Source organism: Branchiostoma lanceolatum, chromosome 19 (genome assembly GCF_035083965.1).
Source record: "Branchiostoma lanceolatum isolate klBraLanc5 chromosome 19, klBraLanc5.hap2, whole genome shotgun sequence".
NCBI classification, from domain to species: Eukaryota; Metazoa; Chordata; class Leptocardii; order Amphioxiformes; family Branchiostomatidae; genus Branchiostoma; species Branchiostoma lanceolatum.
This window is the reverse complement of record NC_089740.1, coordinates 906287-931578: the sequence shown is the minus strand read 5'-3', so window position 1 is coordinate 931578 and position 25292 is coordinate 906287. Positions and strand designations below refer to the sequence as shown.

The window sequence follows — 25292 nt, the reverse complement described above, 5'->3', positions numbered from 1 at the left end:
AACTGCTGTTCAGCCACCAAGCAGCAACTCCAAGTTCTACAGAACCGGGCTGCGAGGATCATCCTCAGACGTGAGTCTAGATCGAATGTTAGGGAACTGCACCGTGCTCTTGGGTGGAGTCAGCTACAACACCGAAGAACGCGCCATGTCTGCATTATGGTGTATAAATGTCTCAATGGGCTAGCCCCCTGCTATTTACTCAACACATTCAGTTATAATAACCAAATCCACAATTACCACACTAGACAATCACACCTACTTCACAGACCCAACTACACATCAAAAACAGGTCAACGTACATTCGCATATAGGGCAGTAGTAACCTACAACGCACTCGAACTGAATGTGAAACAAGCGCCGAACCTTAACATATTTAAAGAGCGACTAAAGTCACTTTACTAGCCGTCTATTGACCATCTACAACATATTACGTTTGTTCAGTTACTTTTGCCCATTAAGCTTGTTTTGATTATATGATTATTTTACTCCTATGTTACTGCTTTGACCTCTGACCCTCTCAACATCATTTGTTTGCTTTTGTTTGATGATTTCAGTGCTATTGTTTGTTATATTGAGTTTGTTCTGTACTATTCCTATGTTTAATTATCATTTTATGACCTTTATTTATTATCTGTATGTAAGGGCTCTCTTGGAAATCAGCTGCTGAGTCAGCTGAAGGGACTACCCTAAAGATGAATAAATAAAAAAGTCCACTCAGAACATTTCATCATGCATACTCCAAGCTCAAAAGAAATAGCCACCCTGATGCCACCGGGAGCGACACAGAAGCCACCGCGGGATGCAGCTCGATGGCGTCGATCTCATAGATCTGCCTCCTCGTAGTAAGTTCCTTGAAATATTACTGTTTGCTTTAAAATTTACAGAATTACAGTGCTTGCAAAACATGTATTATTAAAAAAAAGCAAAGGCTCAACTTTTGCATTAGTTTGTGACAAACTTTAATCGGTTGGTAACACAACTTTGTCATAATCGTACTGAGAACTATGGGGTTTTGTGACAATACTCATTACGTATAACTGTAAAATATTGTAGATACAGATAATTCCTCTAAATCCATCCTCAGAAAAGCCAGATTGAAAAGCACTAAAAAATTAGTATTCACTTTGGTTTGGAAATGCTGGGACCTGACGTCACACATTGTGTTCTCACCGCAAAAGTGCCACCTACATGTACATCGGCTTCTTATAGCGGTGAGAAGCAGTACTCCAGTCAGGAGCTCTGAAGGAGGTGTCTGACAGACACCGAAACATCAGCAGGACTGGTGAGATTACCTGGCTGTGTAAAAAGAATCTTCTATATCCTATATTCTACCAACCTGATGAAATTATTTTCGGAAGGAGTAAGCAGCTTTAGCATATCCAGATAGTATTGGAAAATTCATGTATAACACCATTTCTGCTATTTTTGTGCAGTGTAGTAGCATCAGAAACACAAAATGACTTACCAAGTGCAGCTGTACTTTCCCTTCAAACATGACTGCTGCATAGTCTGCATTTAACTTCATACTGGTGATGGTTCCAAGGTACTCTTTGTCCTTCAGCTTCTCAGGGCCTGAAAAAATATCATGTGTCAGGACGCCCAAAGGACATGAGGAAATTATTCCACTTTTACCTCACCTGTGAGATTTTACCTCACCTGTGAGATTTTACCTCACCTGTGAGATTTTACCTCACCTGTGAGATTTTACCTCACCTGTGGTCTTGGCTCAAGTAGGACTTGATAAAACCTTCAGGAAAATAAGGATTCAGATAATCCAGGACTCCTTGAAGGAGTGTAAGCTACAATGTACATGTAACAAGTTACATTTAATATGAGATGCTGCAGGCAATAAGACCAGGACTCAGTTACACATGTCTAGGCCACATCAATATAATCTGTTGCTTCTCAGAATCGCTGCTCCTATTTTTTCCTGATTTGGAAAAAAAAATTGGCCACACCTCCCATTCACAAAATTTCTGAATCAATGAATTAACTACCCACACAACATGAAGTCTGTTCCCAAAACGGTCTTTTCCTGGTAAAATGTGACAAAAACATCACACAACAATAATAATATCATAGATTACAGCGAGTCTTTAGAATCTCCTCATTAATTATGCAAATTAGAATCTGATTTGCATAATTGTCGTCTAATCATACAAAGCATCACGTAAGCTATATACATACCAAAAATCATGACCATCCATCAAGCCCTACTTGAGTTATTCCCTTTCAAAGTCTGAAGCAAAACCTGCTCCAGCAGTTCCAAAAAAGCCGCTAGGGCGCCAAAACCTATACCACTTACTCTCTGTCCAGAGAGCTACATACCACTCAAAAATTAGGACCATAGCTTGTCCAGAACACGAGATATCAAAACAGGAAGTTCTACTGCCGTACCGTAACAAGCCGCTAGGGGACCCAAAATCTAATCATTTCCTTGTCTCATCAAGACCTACCCACCTACCAAATATCAAGACAATCCATCTAGGCCTTCTCCAGTTATTCTGCTTCTTTACACACCCACACACACACATACAAACGCTACCCTCTGCATAACCTTCTCGGCGAAAGTAAATATATCCAGGATAGTATCATTAGAAACTTCATAACTCTCAAAATATTTTAAAAAAATGTATATCCAACTATGAATATGACAATTTGGCCCTGGAGTAACATAAACACAAACCATGCCACGTTTTCATTCATAAATTCCCCATGGAACTGGTAAGGGCTCACTTCAAGTATGGGGTATTTGATGAAATGTAACGTTGGGTAACATAAATTCGCGGGGTACTTAAATTCGGGATTTTTCGAAAACGGGGTGTTTAGGGATATGTGCTACATGCAACATCAGTAATACCGCTAGAAATGCAAACTTGACAGACTAACGCATTCAGAACACTGTCTGAAAAGCTTCGATAACCATGCATTAGAAGTTGGCTACGTCAAAAACTCTCCGTCCCTTATTGTCACAGTCTGAGGGCTTCGTGAGAGAATTATATGTACATAGTTGTTCGCTGGTTTATAAGACAAATGTCACATCCGCTTCCTGCTAAACACAATTATTTACAATACAACTTATTAGAATCTCTTTTGCTAACCTACAACTGGACTCAAGTGTGATTAATCATCAAAACGCCTCTTTGTTGCTACAACCAATGGCTACGGCACTACGGTGAATTTTCCCGCCGCCATATTCGTTACCCAGAATCCTGCTGTTGGGCAGACGACAAACGTTTGCGAGGAACACTTTTTTGTCTAAATGTTATGTGTGATAGTGGACTGATGGCGATATTTTCCTCAAAGTTTGCTCTTAGCACAAGCAGAAACACATGGACATAGTAGTATTACCATTTCTACGGCATCCAGCTAACGCCCCGATGAATAATGTACAAATTTCTATGACGGTGGGGGTGAACTTTGAGTGACGTTCTACCGACTCAACACACGGGTTGTTCCCGAAGGCCTGATGCCTGCGGTACGGCCGTTTTTTCGTGTATTTTTTTTTTTACTTGGACACGTCTATATCCATAGCACTCTCCTCAAGCCAAGGATGGAACGAATAGCTGCTGTATAAAATGTGATTAGCGGTAAGATATTCAAGACGAATCTTCTCTCCCGAATTAATGTGCCCCCCTGTCCGACAGCACCGTCATTGTGCGTGCGGCGGACGGTAGTTTCAAGTTGAAATATTATGGTGTCAGCACGACTAGAGACAAAATCTACCATATATATGATTAGTGCAAAGATAGTACATGATACTGACAGAATAATAGAAAAAAAGGATGGTTTATTGTTCTGCTAGATTGATTTCAGTCAACCATTATCGGAAAAATCCCGAATTTATGTTACCCAACGTTACATACAGTAAAGCGTCATAAGTAAGGAAGTAAGGAAGTTAATTACAATATAGAAGCCTATAGACAAGAGTAACTTATAATCTACTTAATTAAAAAAAGTTCCTCTCCCAACACATATAGTTTAGCCTTCTGGGAACTAACATTCATACCAACTTTGCTACAATTATCCTTTGATGTGAAACATGATACCCCTGTACTGTGGGAACCAGTGGTTTCTCAGATCAGTAATCTGTTTAAAAGGGTCCCCTGAAAGTGCGAAATGGAACGAAATGGAACGAAATGGAACGAACTAAAACAACATATGTAACATTATGAAATGAAATACCAGTAAATAGCGAAATATGAGGAGTAGACCGGAACAGGAAGCATCTAAAATACAGAAGTGAGTGGTAAATACATAATATAACATGTTTTATTTCTTGAATCTATGTGATAATATTAAATACAATGTTGTTGACGCGTTTGTGTGGCTAGATTCTTCCCTGAAAATGGAGGCGCCGCGTGCAAAGAGATCCACCGCTCTTCCTTGTGTGCTGCAAATAGCATGGGAAAACAAGCAAACGGAACTGAGTATCGAAGTTAGGCCCAGATTATACCAGACCAAAGTTAGGTGGCGCTTCTAGGGGCAGCCGCTCTCAAAACTCGCTCTGGTTAGCGGTGTGTTTTACTCAATGTTTTTAAAGCTTTTAGTTAAAGTGTGCAACAGACTGTGTGTATGATGTCTCCAGGGACCCTGTGGACCAGTTTTGTTCAACTGTGAGCTCCATTTGTTCGAGTTTGCACCGATTTAAATATCAGCACACGGAAACCATTCGGCTGGTTACCAATATGGCTTCCACGTCACGAGCTGTTTTAAAGTACTCCCTGGAATACCTGCGCGAATTGAAGGCAGCATCTGCTCGAGCCAGTCCAGATATAAAACATCACCTCCGTTACCTTGGGATCTTGAAGCAACGTTGCAGACCAAGAGCGAAGAAAGCTGGGCAACACTTTATACGCAAGATTTGTACAGTTAATGGGAACAGACCATTGATATGTAAATATGAACCCGTAATTCCACAACCAGCTTAAGCCATCCATATGTACAGGTGCCAGTGATTTCCTCCCGGGACCGGATGGAAATGACGTGTCCACATCACGACCACTGACCGGTTTATGCGCCCAGATGAACATTCCTGGTGCATACGAGAACACGTACCGGCCGACATACCTTCCTCACGCTCTACCCATCGTCAACAACAAACTTTTCCGTACACCGGTGAACATCATACACAGACCGAGGCAGGTAGTACCAGTTGCCCCTGACAACACTCAGAACTCTACTGCTAAGCCCAATATATCATGCCAAATTACTGCACCATCTGTACTTCTATGCAATGCTCGTTCTCTAGTAAACAAGTTAGATGAGTTCCACTCGTTGTTGTTAAGTGAGAATGTTGAAGTTGCTGGTGTGACAGAAACTTGGTTCAGTAATGATGCTCCCCCTGATTTTTGGTCGATAGATGGCTATACTGTATTTACAAAATACAGAGATACACGGGGCGGAGGTGTAGCATTATATGTAAGTGAGAGTATTACTGCACGTCAGATAACGACGGTCACTGTACCAGATGAGTTAGAATGTATGTGGGTTATGATAAGGCCAAGGCGCCTACCGAGAAAGATCTCCTCCATTATTGTCTGTGTAGTGTACGCACCACCACTGTGCTCCTATGAAGACACCTTACGACAACACTTGATTGAAACTGTAGATAAGCTAAGAACCCAATATGATAATGCAGGATACTTTATAATAAGCGATTTTAACCATGTTGACATATCTTCAGTGTGTTCTGGTAACGGTCTGCATCAAGTAGCTAATGTCCCAACAAGATACGAGGCAACTTTAGACCTCATTATGACAAACCTTAATGACTTCTACCATCCCCCCATTGCGACCTCGCCCCTTGGTCGTGGCGACCACAACATCGTTTTACTAAAGCCCAAGCATCAGTTGGTCACGAACAAGACCACCAAGCGAGAGATACGATCAATGACGGACTCTAACATCCGATCCTTTGGGCAATGGATAACGAAGCACCAGTGGGAAGAAGTGTTGGAAGTACAGGGAACACAGAACAAAACTACAGCCTTCTACAGAACATTGAATCAAGCAATTGAAACACACTTTCCTTACAAAGTCATCAGAACCTACACCCAGGACAAACCGTGGATGTCCCAGAAGATCAAATATGCAATCAAGGCTCGTCAACAAGCATTCAATGCACAAAACTGGGTCGAATGGCGCTCACTCCGCAATAAAGTCCAGTACGCGATCAAGAGGGCAAGAAAACAATTCTACAACACAAGAATCAAAAAGTTAAAAACAGAAAACCCAAGCGCATGGTTCAGCGAGCTCAAGGTCCTACCCGGCACCCAACGCAAGGACATGACGGTCCCAGTTGAAGGTGTTAACCCGGAAAACAACGATGAAATCGCAAACATCATCAATTGCAAGTTCTCGAATGTTACCACATCGTTACCCCCCCTGGACTTGTCCGAGCTACCGGCATTCCTTCCTTCACCACCTCCCCCCACAGTGCAGCCTTGGGAAATGTATGAGGAACTGAAGAAGGTGAAAACGTCTAAGTCTCCGGGTCCAGACGGTATCGGCGGCAGGTTGCTACGGGAGTTTGCCTGCGAAATAGTACCACAGCAGTGGAAAGAGGCGGTCGTAGTTCCTCTGCCAAAGACTCGTCCACCGTGCCTTGACCAGCTCCGGCCGGTGTCCTTAACCTCCCTCGTCGCTAAGGTGTGTGAGGGGTTTATTGCCTCCTGGGTTCTTCAGGACATTAAACACACAATATCGCCAAGTCAATTTGGATGCCTGACGGGTCGGTCGACCACTCATTGCCTGGTAAGCCTGGCAAATCAGCTCTACAAGTCCGCTGATAAGCGGGGGACATGCAGCACATGGATTTTAACCGACTTCAGTAAGGCGTTCGACTTAGTCGATCAAACAGTCGCGATAAAGCTCTTACAGGAGCAGGGTGTCCGACCAGAAATCATCCCTTGGATTTCTAACTTCCACGAAGGCAGGAGTCAGAGGACTAGATACAGAGGGGCGTTGTCCCATACAAAGCATCTTAATTACCTGTGGTTTGGTGCAGGGCACCAAGCTCGGCCCCATTGTGTTTATCGTTCACGTCAACAAACTACCGGACATTGTACGTTCCCCGTCGTGGGCCTTTGTTGATGATTTGAACTTAATGGAATCCAGGCTTGTATCTGAACCATCTAGTGTTCAGGACGATCTCGATAGTCTGTCCCGCTGGACCATCGACAAGAAGATGAAACTCAACCCTGACAAGTGCAAAACTATGCAGGTCTGTTTCTCCCGCAACCCTCCCCCGCCACCTACACTTAACATTGACGGCCACCAGTTAGCAGTGGTTAGTGTGGCCAAGTGTCTCGGAGTATCATTCCAGGCCGACTTGAAGTGGAACTCTCATGTCACGGAAACAACCAAGAAGGGGAACCAAAGACTATACTTGCTTTGTCGTCTGCGCCAATTCAATTTGCCCACCGAAGATCTTCTTATTGTATATACTTCCTTTGTGCGCCCTGTACTTGAATATGCCGCCCCATTATGGCACCCGGGGTTAACAACAACGCAAAGAAAGAAGATCGAAAACATACAAAGAAGAGCCACCAGAATCATCCTTGGCAAGGAGTTCACTAGCTACAAGACAGCTCTGGAGGTGTTACAGCTATACAGACACTTGAAGAACGCAGAGTCGCTCTTTGTAGAAAGTTTGCAAAGAACATTTATACGTCTACCATCTACCGACACTGGCTGCCACAAACCAGGGGGGAGATCTGCGGGAGGACAACGAGACAACAAGCAAAACTTGCCGATTGCCAGCGCCCACTGAAAGATACAACAAAAGCATCATTACCGTACCTTATATACCCACCTCTTAAATAATCCCATATAGTTGGTCTAACAAAGAGTTTTAGAAGAATTTTATTAGGGTAATGGTATATGGTTTTATTGTCATTGTTTGTAACATGTTTTCACATAATTCAGCCGACATAAGGCTGCGAAGTGAATGGCAGTGTACGATTTTATTGTATTGTAAGTGAATTGAAATGAATAAACCAATGATATACAGTTGGTGGTAACATTGCATCTCATAATTCACCAAGAAGGCATGAGGCAAGCGTTATTTTATTATTCATACAGCGTGTTTGCGTGTTGCAGGACGGAACTCTTCTCCCCCAAATGGGAGCCTCCAAATGGAGCCCCGCATACAAATAAACTGCCATTGTTGCCAGCGCGACGGAACTGTGGGTGTGCTACCGACAGGTTGAATCAAACTACGACTTTCCAGTTATTTACATACGGTTTTAGTCCATAACTAGTACGTAGCATATGCATATCTCCGCAACAACGATTTTTATACATGTACAACCAATTGTTCGGCTCAAAGTCAGACCCCTGTCGAGGAATGGACCCCTCCGTTAATGATATGCAAATGAAACTCATTGCGCTGCATCACCAATTTCACACATTTCACACTCCATTCAAACACAGATGTGGAGTCCTCTGGAGACATTTCTGCTTCCTTGTTCACGACAAAACAAAGGGAGGGTGTGAACGAGCAGGACATGTATTTCACGGTTCACACAACACGCAAACGCGCTAGCTGTATACATAATAAGATTAGGCTTGCCTCATGCCATCTTGGAGATGCAATGTTACCACCAAATTCTGTATAATCTGGTCCTAACTTCGATACTCATTTCCGTTTGCTTGTATTCCCTGCTATTTGTAGCAATTCATTTGCAGATCGTTGGTACACAAGGAAGAGTGGCAGATCTCTTTGCACGCGGCGCCTCCATTTTCAGGGAAGAATCTAGTCACACAAACGCGTCAACAACATTGTATTTAATATTATCACATAGATTCAAGAAATAAGACACATTATATTATGTATTTACCGCTCACTTCTGTATCTAAAATGCTTCCTATCGCCTATGGCGACCAACTCATAATTTTTTCAAGCGTGTGGTGACATCGGATTTTGCTGTCGGATTTCGCGGAAATGTTTTTAAGACCTTGACGGACAAAAATATAGGGAATAGCATTGATTCCTCCATGAAGTGTTTTAAGAAAACGTTCCCACTACAGTAGAATCCGCTTAACTGCAGACCCCATTTGCCAGCGTATTTGGTGCAATTATCCGGCTGGTGCAATTATGCGAAATTGCCCAGCTGGACCTGTAGTACACTGTATCATACAGGAGGTAAATAGTTTATAAACCTCGGTGTGCTGTATGAACTTGTTAGCACGCATTTAAATGTTAGAAAGCTTTCGTTATACAGGTACAGTGCGGTATCACCGTAGATTCCACCTCTTGTTAGGGACACGTTTATGTATTAAAACAGTAAATTTCAAATTCTCAGGAAAGACATCTCAGGACATAGTGAGTAAAATCAGTAAGCGCCAGCAGCAGTATGAGAATAATAGCGCTGCCGCGAACCTTAATCCGCCGACAACACCCCATGTCATCCTTAACGCGAAATCAAATCTCCGCAAACTTAAATACATTCACAGTAATAAGACAGTGTACAGGTATAGAGACCAATCTTTATTGAGTACAGCAGTCTGCCAAAACCCAATGCCGCCTTTGGCAGGCGTGTTTATGCTGACGACAAGCCCCGTGACCAGCCCAGGACCTCCCATACAATTGCTATCAACGTGATTGTCAATGGAGACCACCTTCCTTTGTAAGTGAAAACAATTTTAGACATATTGGGGGTATTGTGCCTCTACATATTAGGCACTTGTCGAGGATTTTTGAAACATTTTGGTGCATTTATCCGGCATTGGCGACAATGCGCCGTGCAGATATGCAGAGTCACTAACAATGCAGTGAATGGGAACCGGTTTGGGATTTTGGGATTCGGTGCATTTAAATGGAATGTGCATTTATCCAAGGTGCAATTAAGAGGCTTCTACTGTATAAACATTGTAAATACAAATCTTTGTGAATACCTTATATCGATATTGATATTGTTGTGCCCATCATAATCTTATAGTTTACCGCAAGCTCGGTTCGGTTTAAACTCAATTTTCAAAACGATTACGTAGCGCATGGCGTCAAGAGTCAGATTTCAAAGAAATTACTATCCATTTCTTCTATTTTTGTCTGTGTCTTACAAAATTCCGCCGAAAATTGACTTCGCGGCGGGCAAAACATCGGGCGAGACATGTTGTTTCTTGGTCCCCGCACCATCTTGGTACTAGCATTGGCGTAACGCTGACCTTTGTAAATCACGACGCTTTTTTGTATGAACATTTAGAATACTCTTGTTAATGATGAAAACTTTAAAAACATTCTCCTTTTCTTTTTATTTCCATGAATCTCACAAAGCTTTATGTCCTTTATTGGGCGCTGCTTGCTTGTAATCGCCGACACTGTGCGTTCTGCTGCACTGACTTACCTTTCGATGCGGTCCTGAGCTTGGCGGTGTGACGCGGCGCGATGAAATCACACCGTTCCGTTGTCAGATCGAAAACTTTGTTGGCGCCCCAAAAAAGGCTGGGGTCAGCAGGTGTTTTCCAGTGATTTGACTTCGATTATATGTGTGTGTGTGTGCGTGTGTGTGTGTGTGCTATTTAACGTAACGTGTGAATGCGGGAGGGCGCTACAAAATCATCGAGGCAGACATTATTTTGTAGTCAAAATTATGAAGAAAAATTGTACACGATGTAACGGTATACAAACATTACAACGATAACGGAAAATGTGATTTTGTAGGACCTTTATTAGAATTGAACCTGCTGGGGGTCATGCTGTCTAAAATCACATAATTTTCCACCCATCTACGTACTGATGAACATCTCGACTTGGAAACATGCTGTGAGTGGAATCCTCTTCATGGCGACCCCCTGTCCATCATGACCGTTTTTGCTCAGTTCCCCGGGTGGTCGCCTTGGGCAGGTTTGACTGTAACACCATTTGGCAAAGGTATGGGATCCCCAAACTCTAGATTTAGTCTGGATTTGAGGAGTGATGGTGTTAGCGATATAACTCTTAATGCAATGGACATGTAGATGTTGGTGATTTTTGGTAGGTAAGTTGCTGTTGGGTAGACAATGGTCAAGTTTGAAGATGGGCATTCTGGCGAGTCTCTTCGGTGCTGCAGAGGACCTTTCATGTTTGTTTGTTGGCGGTATAACTCAATAGACATTCGATGGATCGTGATGAAATTTAGTAGGTTGGTGGGGATCCAGAAAACAAAGGTAAAGTTTGATAAGTAGCCTCAAGCGGCTACCAACCGTACTTCAGCAGGACTTCAAAGTTCAAGTTCTGGATGTGCTATGGTCGTGATTTTTGAGTGGTGGATAGCTCGTGGGTCATTGAGGAAATTGTGTAAGTTTGCCCCCTAGCGGCTTGTATGGAACTTCAGTGAGCATTTTTGTCTAAACTTTGGAGGAGGATAACTCAAGCATGGTTTCGTGGATTTTCATTGTTTGATGAATTGCATAGTAAATTAGGAAATTCCATAAGTTGTTTCCCATAACTGGACTTCAATAGTGAACATCATCATGCATAAATTATGGAAATGTGCAATTCATTTGAATAAGATTTACAGAAGCTCTAGATATTTCATGAAGGTACATGTATGGGGTCGCCAAACTCTAGTTATGATTGTGAAGGTCTTTGGCCACGGCAACTAAAATTTATGGATGACATCCTTTGCAGACTCCGAAGTTAGTGTGAGCGGGCGAAAAAAAACAAGGCGGGCAAATTCAAAAAGATATCCACATTTTCAAACTTGTACACCATAAAGAATGTAAGAAGAATTGAAGCAATAAAACATGGTATTACAACCAACAAGTCTTTTATCCCTGTATTCAATAAAATAGTAACTCACACTGATTTCAACATTAAAATCATTCTAAATTTAGATTCGGGTTTGTATAGCACATCAAGAAAGCAGAGACAAGGTTTCCTGTACAGTGGACACTAGCCTGGTCCCAGTCTCTAGGGGTCGGCTTAGGAGTGTTTTACCGGGCCCAGTCTGCTTTATTGAACTGTTTCTGTCAGCCTGTCTACTTAGCTGCCATAAAGAATTTCGCAGCCTGTCTACTTTAGCTGCTATAGAGAGTTCTGCCGCCACCTTAGGGGGTGAACTAATTCAATCTAAGGCCGTAAACCCACCCCCGAGCGGACTAAGCTGTTTGGGCGGGCGGGCATCACCAGCACCGTTATGGTAGAGATATTGGGGAGCCCCCGATAGTATGGTTTCCAGGCTAAGTGGACACATGAGTCTCTTGAGGCAGACTGACTGTGACTAAATAATGTTGGCTCTGCTCACTTCGTCTCAACTGAAATTCTCTCCGTTATTGCCATCCTGACTGACTTAATTTCTGTGCGTCATACATCCTCCACAACATCAGTTGCTTCATCTGACCCTGTTATTGGGTTTGTTAGTACTTCACTTCATTCAAGAAAACACATCAGATTACAAGTTGTTGATAATAATGACACAGCAATTACAGACCAATTCCAATTACGAGTGTGGTATGAGGATTGCACTGTGTCCTCCTGAAGTTGGTGACGAGGAGCAATCATACAGCTTGCATACAATAATAATTGTAACACATTTGTACCAATTTTTCACCATTCCGACTTTTTATGGCATCTCGAACGTTTTCGCAACAGATGTTTGAAACATATTGCCTCGTTTTCGGTATATTGACCATTGCCAAAGGGTAACAAAATTCTTGTTTGTTTTTTCCAAAATCAGGCGAAAATCAATGCGTGCACTGAAGTCAGCCATAAAATTCAATTGTTGTGGCCTTTTAAAAAATTTTTGAAAATAAATGTCTGTCAAACACCGATTTGTTTTAAGTGAAAGACAACAATGCCATAAAAATGTATAGCCGGACTTGAGAACTCCTTAGTTGACTCCAGCTTTGTCTTAAATTCTAGCTGACAATAGAGAGCGTCTAACTTTAAACTGTCGGTAACAGTGCTGCAACAGTGTTGAAAGTTCCTACTGAGATGAAGTAAAGGAATTGTCCCCACCTTTGTCTCCTAGTACATAGAACCAGGCCCGGTTGTTCATCCCAGCAGCCATGTGGTACGGCCCAAGGGCAAGGAACGTAGGTTCCACCTCAATACTGATGGACACTGTGGGCTCCTACATGTACATGTACACAAACTGTCAAGACAAAAATATACTTTGTGGAACTTAAAATGTAACATTTCCAAATTCAGCTATGTTGTAATCATAGCCTGGTATCTGTCTAGTATCCTTTTCAGCTTATGTGCCTGCTTTATATACATGTAGAGGTCACTACCATCATGTTTGAATCATAGGAAAGCGGACCAAAACCAAATAGGACTGGATATCTACGTATCCCTACACATCAGTCTGGATGCATCTACATGATGTACCCAAACCTTAAAATAGATCATTATATTTCTTTCATTATGAAACAGCCCAGTCACAAGTGCACACAATGGACTCTAACCTGTTCATATCCATTGGTTATAGTGACCTCCAAGAGTGAAGTCAGGAAAGCTACACGTGTGCCATTGATATCACTTAACATGGGCAGTTTGGTCAGGTAGACATGCAGCCCTCCTCGCTGGCTAGACACTGCCAGCAACTGACCATCATCTGCCCACTGCAGCTTGTCCAGCCCTTTCTGTTCTTCTTCCATTGTTATGATGGCATAAACTTCCTTCAGCTCAGACAAGTCATGGATCTTCACACTGGAACAGATTAACAAACTTGCTATAGACCTCAAAACAACACACTGGTCAACGCATAACATCATCATCAATTTGCATCCGGAAACAGAAAACAACACTGTGAGGACCATCGTGTACAGATACTAACCAGTTGTCCCCACAAGAGGCAGCCTTGTTCAGGGACACTGACACAGCGATGTAGTTCAGTGAGTCCTTGTGGTTTCGAGCCTGAAACAGTTCCTGTATCAGGCAAGGAATAAGAGAGCTCGAGTTGGTACTGGAAGGATTGGTTTTTGCAAATCAAAACATGAATTAAACCTCATTTTAACAAAGAATTTAAAAGACAGTCAAATAAAAGGGAATGACGACAAGTTTGAATGTATATTTAAGACTCATACATGCATACATGTAGGTATAAACTAAGGTAGTTGCATATTCCTATAAATCAACATAATGTAATCATATGGTAAGTTTATTTACTTATTAATCAATTCAAAATTAACCGTACTTTGAAGAAACATTAGCTTATGTGTAAAAGTGATATGTGCATATGGCAATTAAACAATCAATATCAACATATTTCAATGTGTTCCAACAGCTGTGAGTTACAAAAAGAGAAGGACAAAAAATACTTCAATCTGCAGTACTTTGGGAGCCTCAGTGTAGAACTTCAGAAGCACATAAATGCACATGTACCTGACTATGTGCACATGGAAATAAGGGTCCCCCGAAAGTGCGAAATGGAATGAAATGAAGCATAATGGAACGAAATGGAACGAACTAAAACAAATGTAACATAATTATGAAATGAAATACCAGTAGATAGCGAAATATTAGGAACATTGTAACATTCAAAGTAGAAGGGGACAGGAAGCAAATACATAACGTGTTTTATTTCTTGAATCTGTTTGATAATAGTAAATACAACGTTTTGCCGCGTTTGTGTGGCTAGATTCTTCCCAGAAAATTGGAGCGCCGCGTGCAAAGAGATCCACCGCTCTTCCTTTGTGTTTACCAACGATCTGCAAATGAACTGCTGAAAATAGCAGGCAAAACAAGCAAACGGAACTGAGTATCGAAGTAAGGACTAGATTATGAGATGCAATGTTACCACCAACTTCTGTATTATCTAGTCCTTACTTCGATACTCAGTTCCATTTGCTGGTTTTCCCTGCTATTTGCAGCAGTTCATTTGCAGATCGTTGGTAAAATCAAGGAAGAGCGGCCGAGCTCTTTGCACGCGGCGCTCCCATTTTCAGGGAAGAATCTAGCCACACTAACGCAGCAAAAAACATTGTATTTAATATTATCAAATAGATTCAAGAAATAAAACACGTTATATTATGTATTTGCTTCCTGTTCCGGTCTACTGTGAATGTTACAATGTTCCTTATATTTCGCTATCTACTGGTATTTTTACCTTCGCCGAGAAGGTTATGCAGAGGGTAGCGTTTGTATGTCTGTGTGTTTGTTTGTTTGTAATTGACCACCATAACTCAAGAAGGCTTGGATGGATTGTCTTGATATTTGGTAACGTAACATGACCAGTTTACGTCCGATTTATTCAAAACGTTATTTATTCTAAAACCGCGTGGACAGAGCCAAATGTTTAACCCATGGGTAGAAATATCAGCTCTAATCTAACAAGAAAATGCATGGTCTGTAAGTTTTTCTCCGCCTGTTTAACGCCGTGCGAGCATGTATTTATACTGCGGTATATGGTGTAGAATTGTGCTAGGCTTACCATTTATCGTCCACCTCAGTATTTTCCCTTCTAGTGCTATGCTTGAAGAACATAGACCGGAAAAAAAAATGCACAGTAGCTGTCGAAAGTAGTCTACAGACAAATGACAGTAAAGTCACTATGTTTGTCCCTCTGCTTGCCCGACGCGATGGAACAAAACAATTTTTGTATTGTGAATCTCCCCGAAATCAGCAGCATGTGGCGTTCACGTGATAAACGAATGGCTGTGATGTTATGCCGTACAAAAATGTATCATCTGAGCGAGGGTCGCTAGGTTGTATCAAACCGTCCTAAAACTGGCAAGAGTTTCAAACCTCGAATCACCATGGATAGTCTGCATATCAAAGAAAGGTTTATCGTCAGCTACGTTTAAAAGATACTAGCTATCGTGTAAGTTAGAAAAACATGATGGAATACGCGGTGTCGAATTACATATGAAATGCGTCATGCATGACGCTTCCGTGCAACTTGTTGTTACTGGTTCAGGAGTTTATTCTGTTATGTTGCTGGACGTAAACCCTTTAAATGTTTTGTATAAAAGAGAGAGATGGCTGAGGATCATACTTATGCTTTGTTTCCAATGAGAACAGGCTTTGGCATAATACACCGCGACATGTGCACATGACCCAATCTGGACGTTAACTACTCCTGCACGTAAATAGGTCATGTTACGTTAGGTGGGTAGGTCTTGGTGAGACCTACATGTAGAAGTGATTAGATTTTGGGCCTCCTAGCGGCTTCTAATGGTACTGCAGAGGAACTTCCTGTTTTGATATCTCGTGTTCTGGACACGCTATGAAACTGATTTTTGAGTGGTAGATAGATCTTTGGACAGAAAGTGAGTGGTATGGGTTTGGGCCCCTAGCGGCTTTTTTGGAACTGCAGTAGCAGGTTTTGTGTATGACTTTGAAAGGGGATAACTCAAGAAGGGCTTGATTGATGGTAATGATTTTTGGTGAGTAGATGGATTGAGTGATGATGTACGTGATTAGATACTTCTTATGCAAATCAGTATCTAATTTGCATAATTAATGAGGAAAGTTCATACATCCGCCAAATTCCATGATAGGACTCTGAAACATGTGACATATGTAACTGAGGAAGAGAGAAATGTTAATTGATATGAACTATGCAAATAAAGACCTCATTTGCATAATTAATGAGAAAATACTTTAACAAGATGGCCTTGATGGATGGTCATGATTCTTGTTATGTAGATAGCTTGTGTGATGCTTAGTATGATTGGATGATAATTATGCAAATCAGATTCTAATTTGCATAATTAATGAGGCAACTTTAAAAATCCACTTTGTTCCATGATATGACTATTCAAATTGTAACTGAGGAAGAGAGGAATGTTGATTGATAGAAAATATGGAAATGTGGGCCTAATTTGCATACTTAATGAGTAACTTCTATAATTCCACACTGGCAAATGACGGCGATTTCATACATTTAATACTTTTTTTGTGGCATCGGGAAGTTATGTCAATGTGAACATCGTTGAATCAAATTATGCTAATAAGGGTCTCATTTGCATGGTTTATGAAAAATATCAGCATAACCTTCTTTGTTAAGCTCATAATTTGTTAAGCTCATACTTTGGACATGTTATATTTTAAGACAATCAACTGGTATGATTTATAATTGATGAGAAACACTCTGAATATGTCAGTCATAAAGGTTAAAATCATTTGGCGAAGGTATGAGGTCATGGAACTCTAGTTTCATAATGTTATAAAAAATCATGTTTTAGTTCGTTCCATTTCGTTCCATTTCGTTCCGGGGACCGGGAAATTACAACCGTTACTGTTACTGGATTCATTTTGGTTGAGAACCAATTGCTTTTTTTTTTCTAAAAAGGACCTTAGATGGAAGTGGCAGATTGAACTGAACAACATAGGGTTAAAAATCATGATCTTTATTTGCATGTTCCAGCCCACATGGGCTACAGTTTGTAAATCTTGATGACCCATTTTGAAGACTTTGTCATGGTCATTTCAAAATTACACTTACGTACACATAGACAATACAAGGAGAGAGCTACGCGGTTTGGGGCATGTGATGTCTTTAATCTGTGAATCTGCTCTGTGGTAGAGGCTTATTGGTTGTACAAAGACATCAACGGCCAAAGACTGTAGTCTTGGCGATTACGACACAAACTGCAGTGTAACATTTACGTACAGTGTTGGAAAATTGAATCAATTCTATGCGTTCTTGAAAGAAACGGCAAGGATGGTCGTAAGCGGGAGGCGAGCCTGGCCATACGGACGGCGGATATCGCAGGAATGAAGGTGGCACGAGCAGAGGTCAGAGGTCGCTTCCTCCAGAGTAATTCCCTACGATTGGTCCACTGACCAACCCTACTATGTCTTTTTTCCTCAATCTGTTCCAATTCTTCCTCAGATCAGTCAAATTGCAAAAATGTGTACGCCTGAAGATATTGTCATCAGCGTCTTCTGTTGCTGTTCCTTTACTTCGCCCATTCAAAACCATGTCTGCTGCTTTTCATGAATTTTGCAAATGAGGTCCTAATTAGCATAACACACATTCATTGTATTCACCTTACTTAGAACTATGTATACCTCCAATATGACATCCCCAGCATTTGGGGTAAGGGCACAGCATCTAAATTTTATGGATGAAATCAGCATGGGCATTGATTTTTGCCTGATTTTCAAATAAAAAACAAGAAATGTTTTACCCTTTGCCAATGGTCAATATACCTAAAACGGCACAATATGTTTCAAACGGCTGTCAGTTCTATTGCAAAAACATTTTAGATGCCGTAAAAAGGCATTTGCACATGCAGGAATTGTGAAAAATCGGTACAAATGTGTTGCACAGTTATTGTGCATGCAAGCTGTAATATTAATAAAGATTGCTCGTCGTCACCGACTTACAGGAAGACACAGTGCAGCCCTCATACCAAACTTGTAATTGGAAGTAGTCTGTAATTGCTGTTCCATTATTATCAACAACAATGTCTAATATGATGTGTTTTTCTTGAATGAAGTGAAGTACTAACAAATCCAATAACAGGATCAGATAAAGTAACTAATGTTATACGGTTTGATCTGATGAGTAGACCATTGTCTAGCTGTCCGTCTGTTGAAGACAGAATAAAAAGACGGGTGATTTCTGAGTCACAGAAATTTAGGCAGACAGGTGAGACAAAGTGAGCAGAGCCAGCATTATGAAGTCACAGTCAGTCTGCCGCAGTGGCCAGTGTACAGGGAAACCTTTATCTGCGTTCTTGTCTCATGCTATACAAACCCGAATCTAAATTTGTAATGATTTTAGGGATAAAAGACTTGTTGGTTGGAATACCATGTTTTATCTCTTCAATTCTTCTTTCATGCTTTATGATATTCAAGTTTGAAAATGTGGATACATGTATCTTGTTGTTTTTTGCCCAACTTGTTTTTTTTTCACCGGCGCGCACTAAATTTGGAGTCTGCAGAGGATGTTATCCATAAAATTTACTTGCTGTGGCCTAAGGGAAATAAGTTTCTGCATAAATCATGCAAATATGGTCCTCGATAGCATAATGCACATTCCGTTGTATATACCTACCAAGCTTCTTACTTTGTACACCTCCAAAGTGACACCGGTAGCATTTGCCATAAGGGAATTACTAATTAATAAAAAGTTTCTGTATTAATAGAGCCACCACCATACATGTACATGTAGATGGATTGAGATAATTTTGGCAGATTAAGAAGAAGAACATGCCAGCAAAAACAATATATTTCCTCCCTATATAATTACAGATAATTGGAAGTCAAGAGCCATTATGACATGAGATTTGAGAGACTTGTAAAAATGGATATAAAAGACTGGGTGCAACACAATATTTCTTACCTGACCTATCTCTTTCATATGAGTGGAGATGACAATGAAGAATCCATGGGAGAATCCAATCATTATGTAGCCATCTCCATACCTACAGAATGTACAAGAGAACCAATTCATAAAAGATGTGCTACAGAAACAGAAGCTTACAAGGCAAGCAATTTTCAGCACTTTAATTACATTGGAAGTGCACTAAATGATACAGTTCCATGGTGGTGATTAGTACAGCTCCTATTGCCAAACATGCAGTGACATGAACATTTCATTTACATTGTACCTTCCTTGTACAAGGTGCAGCCCAAAACTAAGTGGTTGGTGTACAGATGCAGCCAAAAAAACTAAGTGGTTGGTGTACAAATAGATTTAATAACTTACTGGAGTTTGCTAAATTTTTACTATGTTTATTTGTACTTGTTACTAACACCATGCAAAATTGTTAGTAATCCCAAAATATGGGAGCACAGCAGTTCCAAGAAGAAGCTCTACAGAGCTGCAGGGGTATCATTTGGTAGAGTGATGTCACTCTATTCTCTCTCTATTCACCTTCCTACTAAACTATTTCTAATTACATGTACATGTAGTTGGAGGAAGTCTTGAGCAGCTATAGCTCTACAACACAGCTCTACAGAGGTATAGCTTTTTTCATGATGTGAACAATGTGTTTGTATTCATTGTCCGCAAAACACCATTAATTATTATGAAGAGAGCCTTCGTAGAGGTCTAAGAAATTTCTGTCGTGATGTGAACAATGTGTACCTGGAGCTTTGCAGAGGTATTGACTTGGTGATGCCAACAATCAAATTGATTCTGAATCAAAGCCGAATTATCAAACAAAACTGCCGACACGAAAATTGGACTTTGAAATTTTCAACTGATCAGGTCCAGTCACGTCAATAAGGAGAAAATTGAGTACGTCCAATTTTTTTGTAGGCAACTTTGGTTCAGAATGACTTCTACCAAGTGAACACAAATGAACTTTCAAGCACACAATCGAATTGGCTTGAGTTCTTAGTATTTCCAGGGCTCCGGATCCGTATTGAATTGGTGATGCCAACCATTGAATTGACATCTCAGTGTTCCACAGGGCTCGGTACTAAATCAAAGACACCAACCATGAGATCGACTTGTTAGTGTTTGCAGTGCGTGGACGTATATGTGAACTCAAGAATGCCTGGATGGATTGTCTTGGTACATGTATGTGCACGGGTAGGACTTTGTGAAGGGCTCGAAATTCATTTTTGGAAATAGGTGCACTGGTGCACCCAACCAAAAAATTAGGTGCACAGAATGAATTTTGGGTGCACCACATAAAATAAAGTTGAATGTCAGCAAAGCATAATTTCAAAGTTTACGCTTCTGCCTCTCTTAAGAACTTCAATCTGTAATTCTAAGTAATACATATATAGAGAGAATAAAGTAAAACAAATGGTTGTATTGCTTTTTCTGATACTTACATTTCAATAATATTCTGTATACTAGTGTACAATACTACTTTTACCCTATGGCCTACAAAAAATCAGGTGCACAGCTCCAATTTTGGGTGCACAAGGGTGCACATGCACCCACTATTTCGAGCCCTGTTATGAGATCTCAAGTTGATCACATTTTGGAGTTTGTGGGCCGAGGGAAAATCAGCGTTGTGCGCCCCCCTCCCCACTAAAAGTGCCCCACCCAGTCGCATCGGGCTGACGTTTTTTGTCTTTTGTTTTCCCCGGTTCACCGCCAGTTATAGCCACAAAAAAAGCACAAAAAAAGCTTCCGAAATACTACGGAAGTTACCAGGCTTTCCGCATTTTTTGGCTTAAATTGTTCAAGTTTCACGCGGAGTTATTTGCATTTTCTTAGAAAATAGACCAATGACACTCAAGTCTCGCGGTTCACGAGATGTGACCTGAAGCGAATCCGTGAGGTTTTATTTGAAATTGATATTTGGTGCGACGATGGGGCTGTTTGAAGGCTTGAATCGACAAATTTTGATCAAATAAGTGGAAATCACCGGAGAACGAAAAAGACTGAGGAAACATGAAAGGAAACCATTGGGCGTCTTTAGGGCGTTGTGTCTAAAGTATCAAGGTGTCTGATATTACCTATAATATTGTATTTTAGTACAGGGGGCAAACGGGACCGGTGATGAAAATGTTTTATTTCTACCAACTAAAATTCCGTGTCGTAGGCAAAATAATTAAGTTTCGTGGTGCTAAATTTCATTTGTTTGCAACGAAGGCCCATGCAATTTTTCACTAAAAGAGATGGCATGATTAATTAAAAGCTTTGTCTACCAGCAAAACTTGTCCCTCAAAATGCTGGAGATACCGTTTCAGAGGTTTAAGATTTCAAAATTTTCCTGGGAGGCATACCCCCGGACCCCCCTAGAAACTTGGGCGCTCAATATGTTATTTCTATACACAAAATCTGGCTTACTGTGAGACTGCATATACAAGACACTTGCAAGTCTCTTTAAAATGTTCTCCTCTACCTTGGATTGTAAGAGCAGAAAACAAAATGCCTTACCATTTGTATGCTACAATATTACCATAGCGGGGCTGAAAAGCAAGCTCAATGGGGTTGTCGGGATCATTGATGTTGAACAGGAACAATGTCTTCTTCCCCAGCACAACACTGACCTGCCATACATCAAAAGCAATCAGAATACAACACATCAGTTTACAATTGCATGATGAAAATAGTGCCAGATTCATATACCCCGGTAAAAGTGAAAAACTCACTCACTATAACAGGTATATCCTGGGCCATGAAATTCATAAATTTTAGAGATGAATTCCACAGAAGTGAAGGGACTCAGAGCTGAAATTCTGTCACCATGGTCACCTCATTTTCAGTCCTTCAGCTCCTAATGATCTCCACAGTTTTTTTAAACACCATGAAATTATGTTTTAGAATCTGTATACATTTCTTTAATGCCAGTGTGATTGCTGAGTGGGAAAAATGCCATCTTACACTGCAAACTACACATTGAAAGAAGATGGTAATCACATGAATGAAGAGAAGTGACTTTAAAAAAAAAAGAAATTAAAAAAAATAAATATTTGTTACTAAAAGTGAAAAATGTCACAGAAATCCATGGCCTCCGGAAATAATTCCCATAACTGTTCAGCCCTGCATTTACATCATTTAGCAAAGGTGCACATGTGCACATAAGAAACAAGAGTTACACGACCTCATATCTCCATGAACAATTCTATTCATGCAAATGACTTACACATTTGCATAATATATGCTTGGTCATCAACACCTTTATCTAACTTACACATGTTGCAATATTGACAGTCCTATAATTTTCCAATTAGATGAATTATGGTGTTTTTGCATTAATTATGCAAATTAGGAATTTATTTGCATAATTGGGTTTTGTTGATGCTCCACTTTCCATAAACTAAATAAAAACATTTAAAAAATTAAATTAAGTCACAATAAGTATAATTTGCACTTCATTATGTATATCTCTGTCTAAGCTACCTGCATACTAAGTATCATATTGACAGTCCTATAATTTTCCAATTGATGAGATATGGTGTTTTGCATTAATTATGCAAATTAGGAATTTATTTGCATAATTGGTATCTGCTGATGATCCACTTTCCATAAACTACATACGTTACATGTATTTAGGTTCCGGGTCGGAGTTCAATTGTGACCGGGGGTTGGGTCATGACCCGGTAATCTGCCGGAAGTGCGTGGTCGTCACCCTGATTTCTGCCCGAGATTGCTTGGTAATGGTTTTATCTGTGCATAAATATTTTGAATCTTCTGAAAAGCCTGTGAGTTGTAGTATTTTTGGGCGCGGTGCAGTTGGTCCGCCATCGAAGCCTTTTTCGTATTAGTCCACGGCAACGGTGATGCGGTTTTCTCACCTGATGACCCAAATAGCAGTGTTTTTAATGCATTTTCACCGAATTTGCGTCATCGGAGATCGCGAAAAAGTTATCACATGCCTTTTTAAATTTTTTTCATTTTTCAGAGCCATCATTTACTAAGGTTTCTCAGCACGTATGCCGTGACCCCAGGAAAACTCGTTTTTTTCATTTTTTCAAGCAGGTTTGATCAAACAAGCGGTAAAAAGTGATACTTTTTGAGTCCAAAATTTACATTTTTCTATGGTTTCTACCCAAAATAAAGAGACAGCAGACGATACCAATAAATAAATCGGAAAGCAGCCAGAAACCGCTTTTCGCCAATATGATTAAACATTTTCTGTCCTACTTTTCTTGGCGGAATTGTAGCCCCTCGGACTGGGGGTGTCGGCCTACATACGAAATGATCGCAAAAAAACTCCGGCCCAAAACCTTAAGTCTGATAATGGAAAACACTGCAAATAAGGATTTTCCTCATTAACTATGCAAATTAAGTCCCTATTAGCATAATTTCCACTTCATTGTGTACATCTCTGTCTAAGCTACCTGCATACTAAATATCGTGGAAATCCGTCGTTCCTTTATTCAGTTATTCTCCTTAGAAGATTTTCCCAAAAACGCCCCTGCAGTTCCAGAGGAAGCTGCTAGAGGGCCCAAACCCACACCACTTCTTTATTACATCACAAGCTATCTGCCACCCAAAAATGAAGACCACAGCACGTCCAGGTCAAAAGATACAAAAATTGAAGTTCTGCTGCAGTACCAAGATCACATACCAGGGGGCCCAAAATCGACCTTGAACTTCGGCTTCACAACACCTGCCTACATACCAAATATCATCGTAATCCATCAAGAGGCTCCTGAGTTATGCTGACTACAGTAGTGCGGAAACACAAACAGACAAACACACAAACAAACACATATGCAGACACACCCAAAACAATATTTCCATTTTTCATGGAGATAACAATACTTCCACAAACTATTTTTGCTTGCACAACAGAGTCTCAAGTAGAATGTTAGCAAAGACACTAACATTACATAAACATTATATAAACTTGACAATTTATCTTCAAAAGTTGGAACTTTTATTTCCCAGTAAGTGCTGTCTGGACCCAAAAGGGGCAGAAGGAACATTCACCCAATGTTTTGATACTTACATGTACGATTGCTTGCATACTTATCGAGCTGAACACAGGAACCTACGTCTACATCATAAGCATATTTTGTGTGTATGCTAATACATGATAGAACCCAATAATGGATATTTGATTACAGCAACCTCCTTCGGGTTTGACATATCCCTAGTGCAGCATCCTCCAGGTATGCAAAGTTTAGATATACAGGAGTGCATTATACTGTCCAGAGGATGCTGATCTGTTTGTACGTATCTTTTCTGGGTGGCGGATTTATATACCCTGGTGGAATTACGTTTAGATGTTACATTAAGTTCATGTTCAATGAGAAAAATTTCAATAAAAGGAAAAAGTGTAGCAAAGAAACACCCAGGGCAAAAAACTTCTTTTTTAGCAAAATTCTCATAATTTCCATCCTCGTTCACCGGGACCCTTCCGCTCCACGTTACATCGCTCGCGTAAAGGGCCCTGGTAACATGGGCTGGCATCCATGGTTATTGCAGGTCGACGCGACTTGCTCATGAATAATTAATGAGCTAACCCTTATTTGGCACAAACGGCAGTTGTAGCTCATGAATAGTTAATGAGCTAATCCTTATTTGGCACAAACGGCAGTTGTAGCTCATGAATAATTAATGAGCTAGCCGTAACACGTAACCTGATTGGTTGATAGCTTCCCAGCGTTCTTTGCGCGCTGGCTTCCGATGAGAGGAAGCAAACGGTTTTTAACCCCTCTGATTGGCTGAAGCTGTTTTGGTGGCGATATCGTCATAACCATGGATGCCAGACCATGTTACCAGGGCCCTTTACGCGAGCGATGTAACGTGGAGCGGAAGGGTCCTGGTGAACGAGGATGATAATTTCAAGGTAGAAAAGTTGGTAAATCTTACAAATAGCTTGGAAATCTTACATGTACCTCTCTAATTACATGTGCACAAAGTGATGACAGCGCTCGTGAGTGCGACTCGCATACAACATGTATGCGACCAGTTTTTTGAGAATGCGACTAGATTTAAAATCACGGTCGCACGGTGCGACAATCAAAAATTAAGACCTGCACCAGGATAATG

General features: G+C 40.7%; 1 protein-coding gene across 1 annotated transcript in view; it reads right to left on the bottom strand.

Annotated features, from left to right (window-relative positions):
• Positions 1–25292, bottom strand: part of LOC136425710 (WD repeat-containing protein 19-like) — a 130583-nt gene that overhangs the window by 87627 nt on the left and 17664 nt on the right. Inside the window, exons 8-13 of the mRNA XM_066414643.1 lie at positions 21726–21838; positions 19224–19305; positions 13764–13855; positions 13393–13636; positions 12944–13058; positions 1466–1572 (exon numbers count right to left, since the gene is read on the bottom strand). Of these exons, the coding sequence (XP_066270740.1) occupies positions 1466–1572; positions 12944–13058; positions 13393–13636; positions 13764–13855; positions 19224–19305; positions 21726–21838 (753 nt within the window). The remainder of the gene's footprint in view (positions 1–1465; positions 1573–12943; positions 13059–13392; positions 13637–13763; positions 13856–19223; positions 19306–21725; positions 21839–25292) is intronic.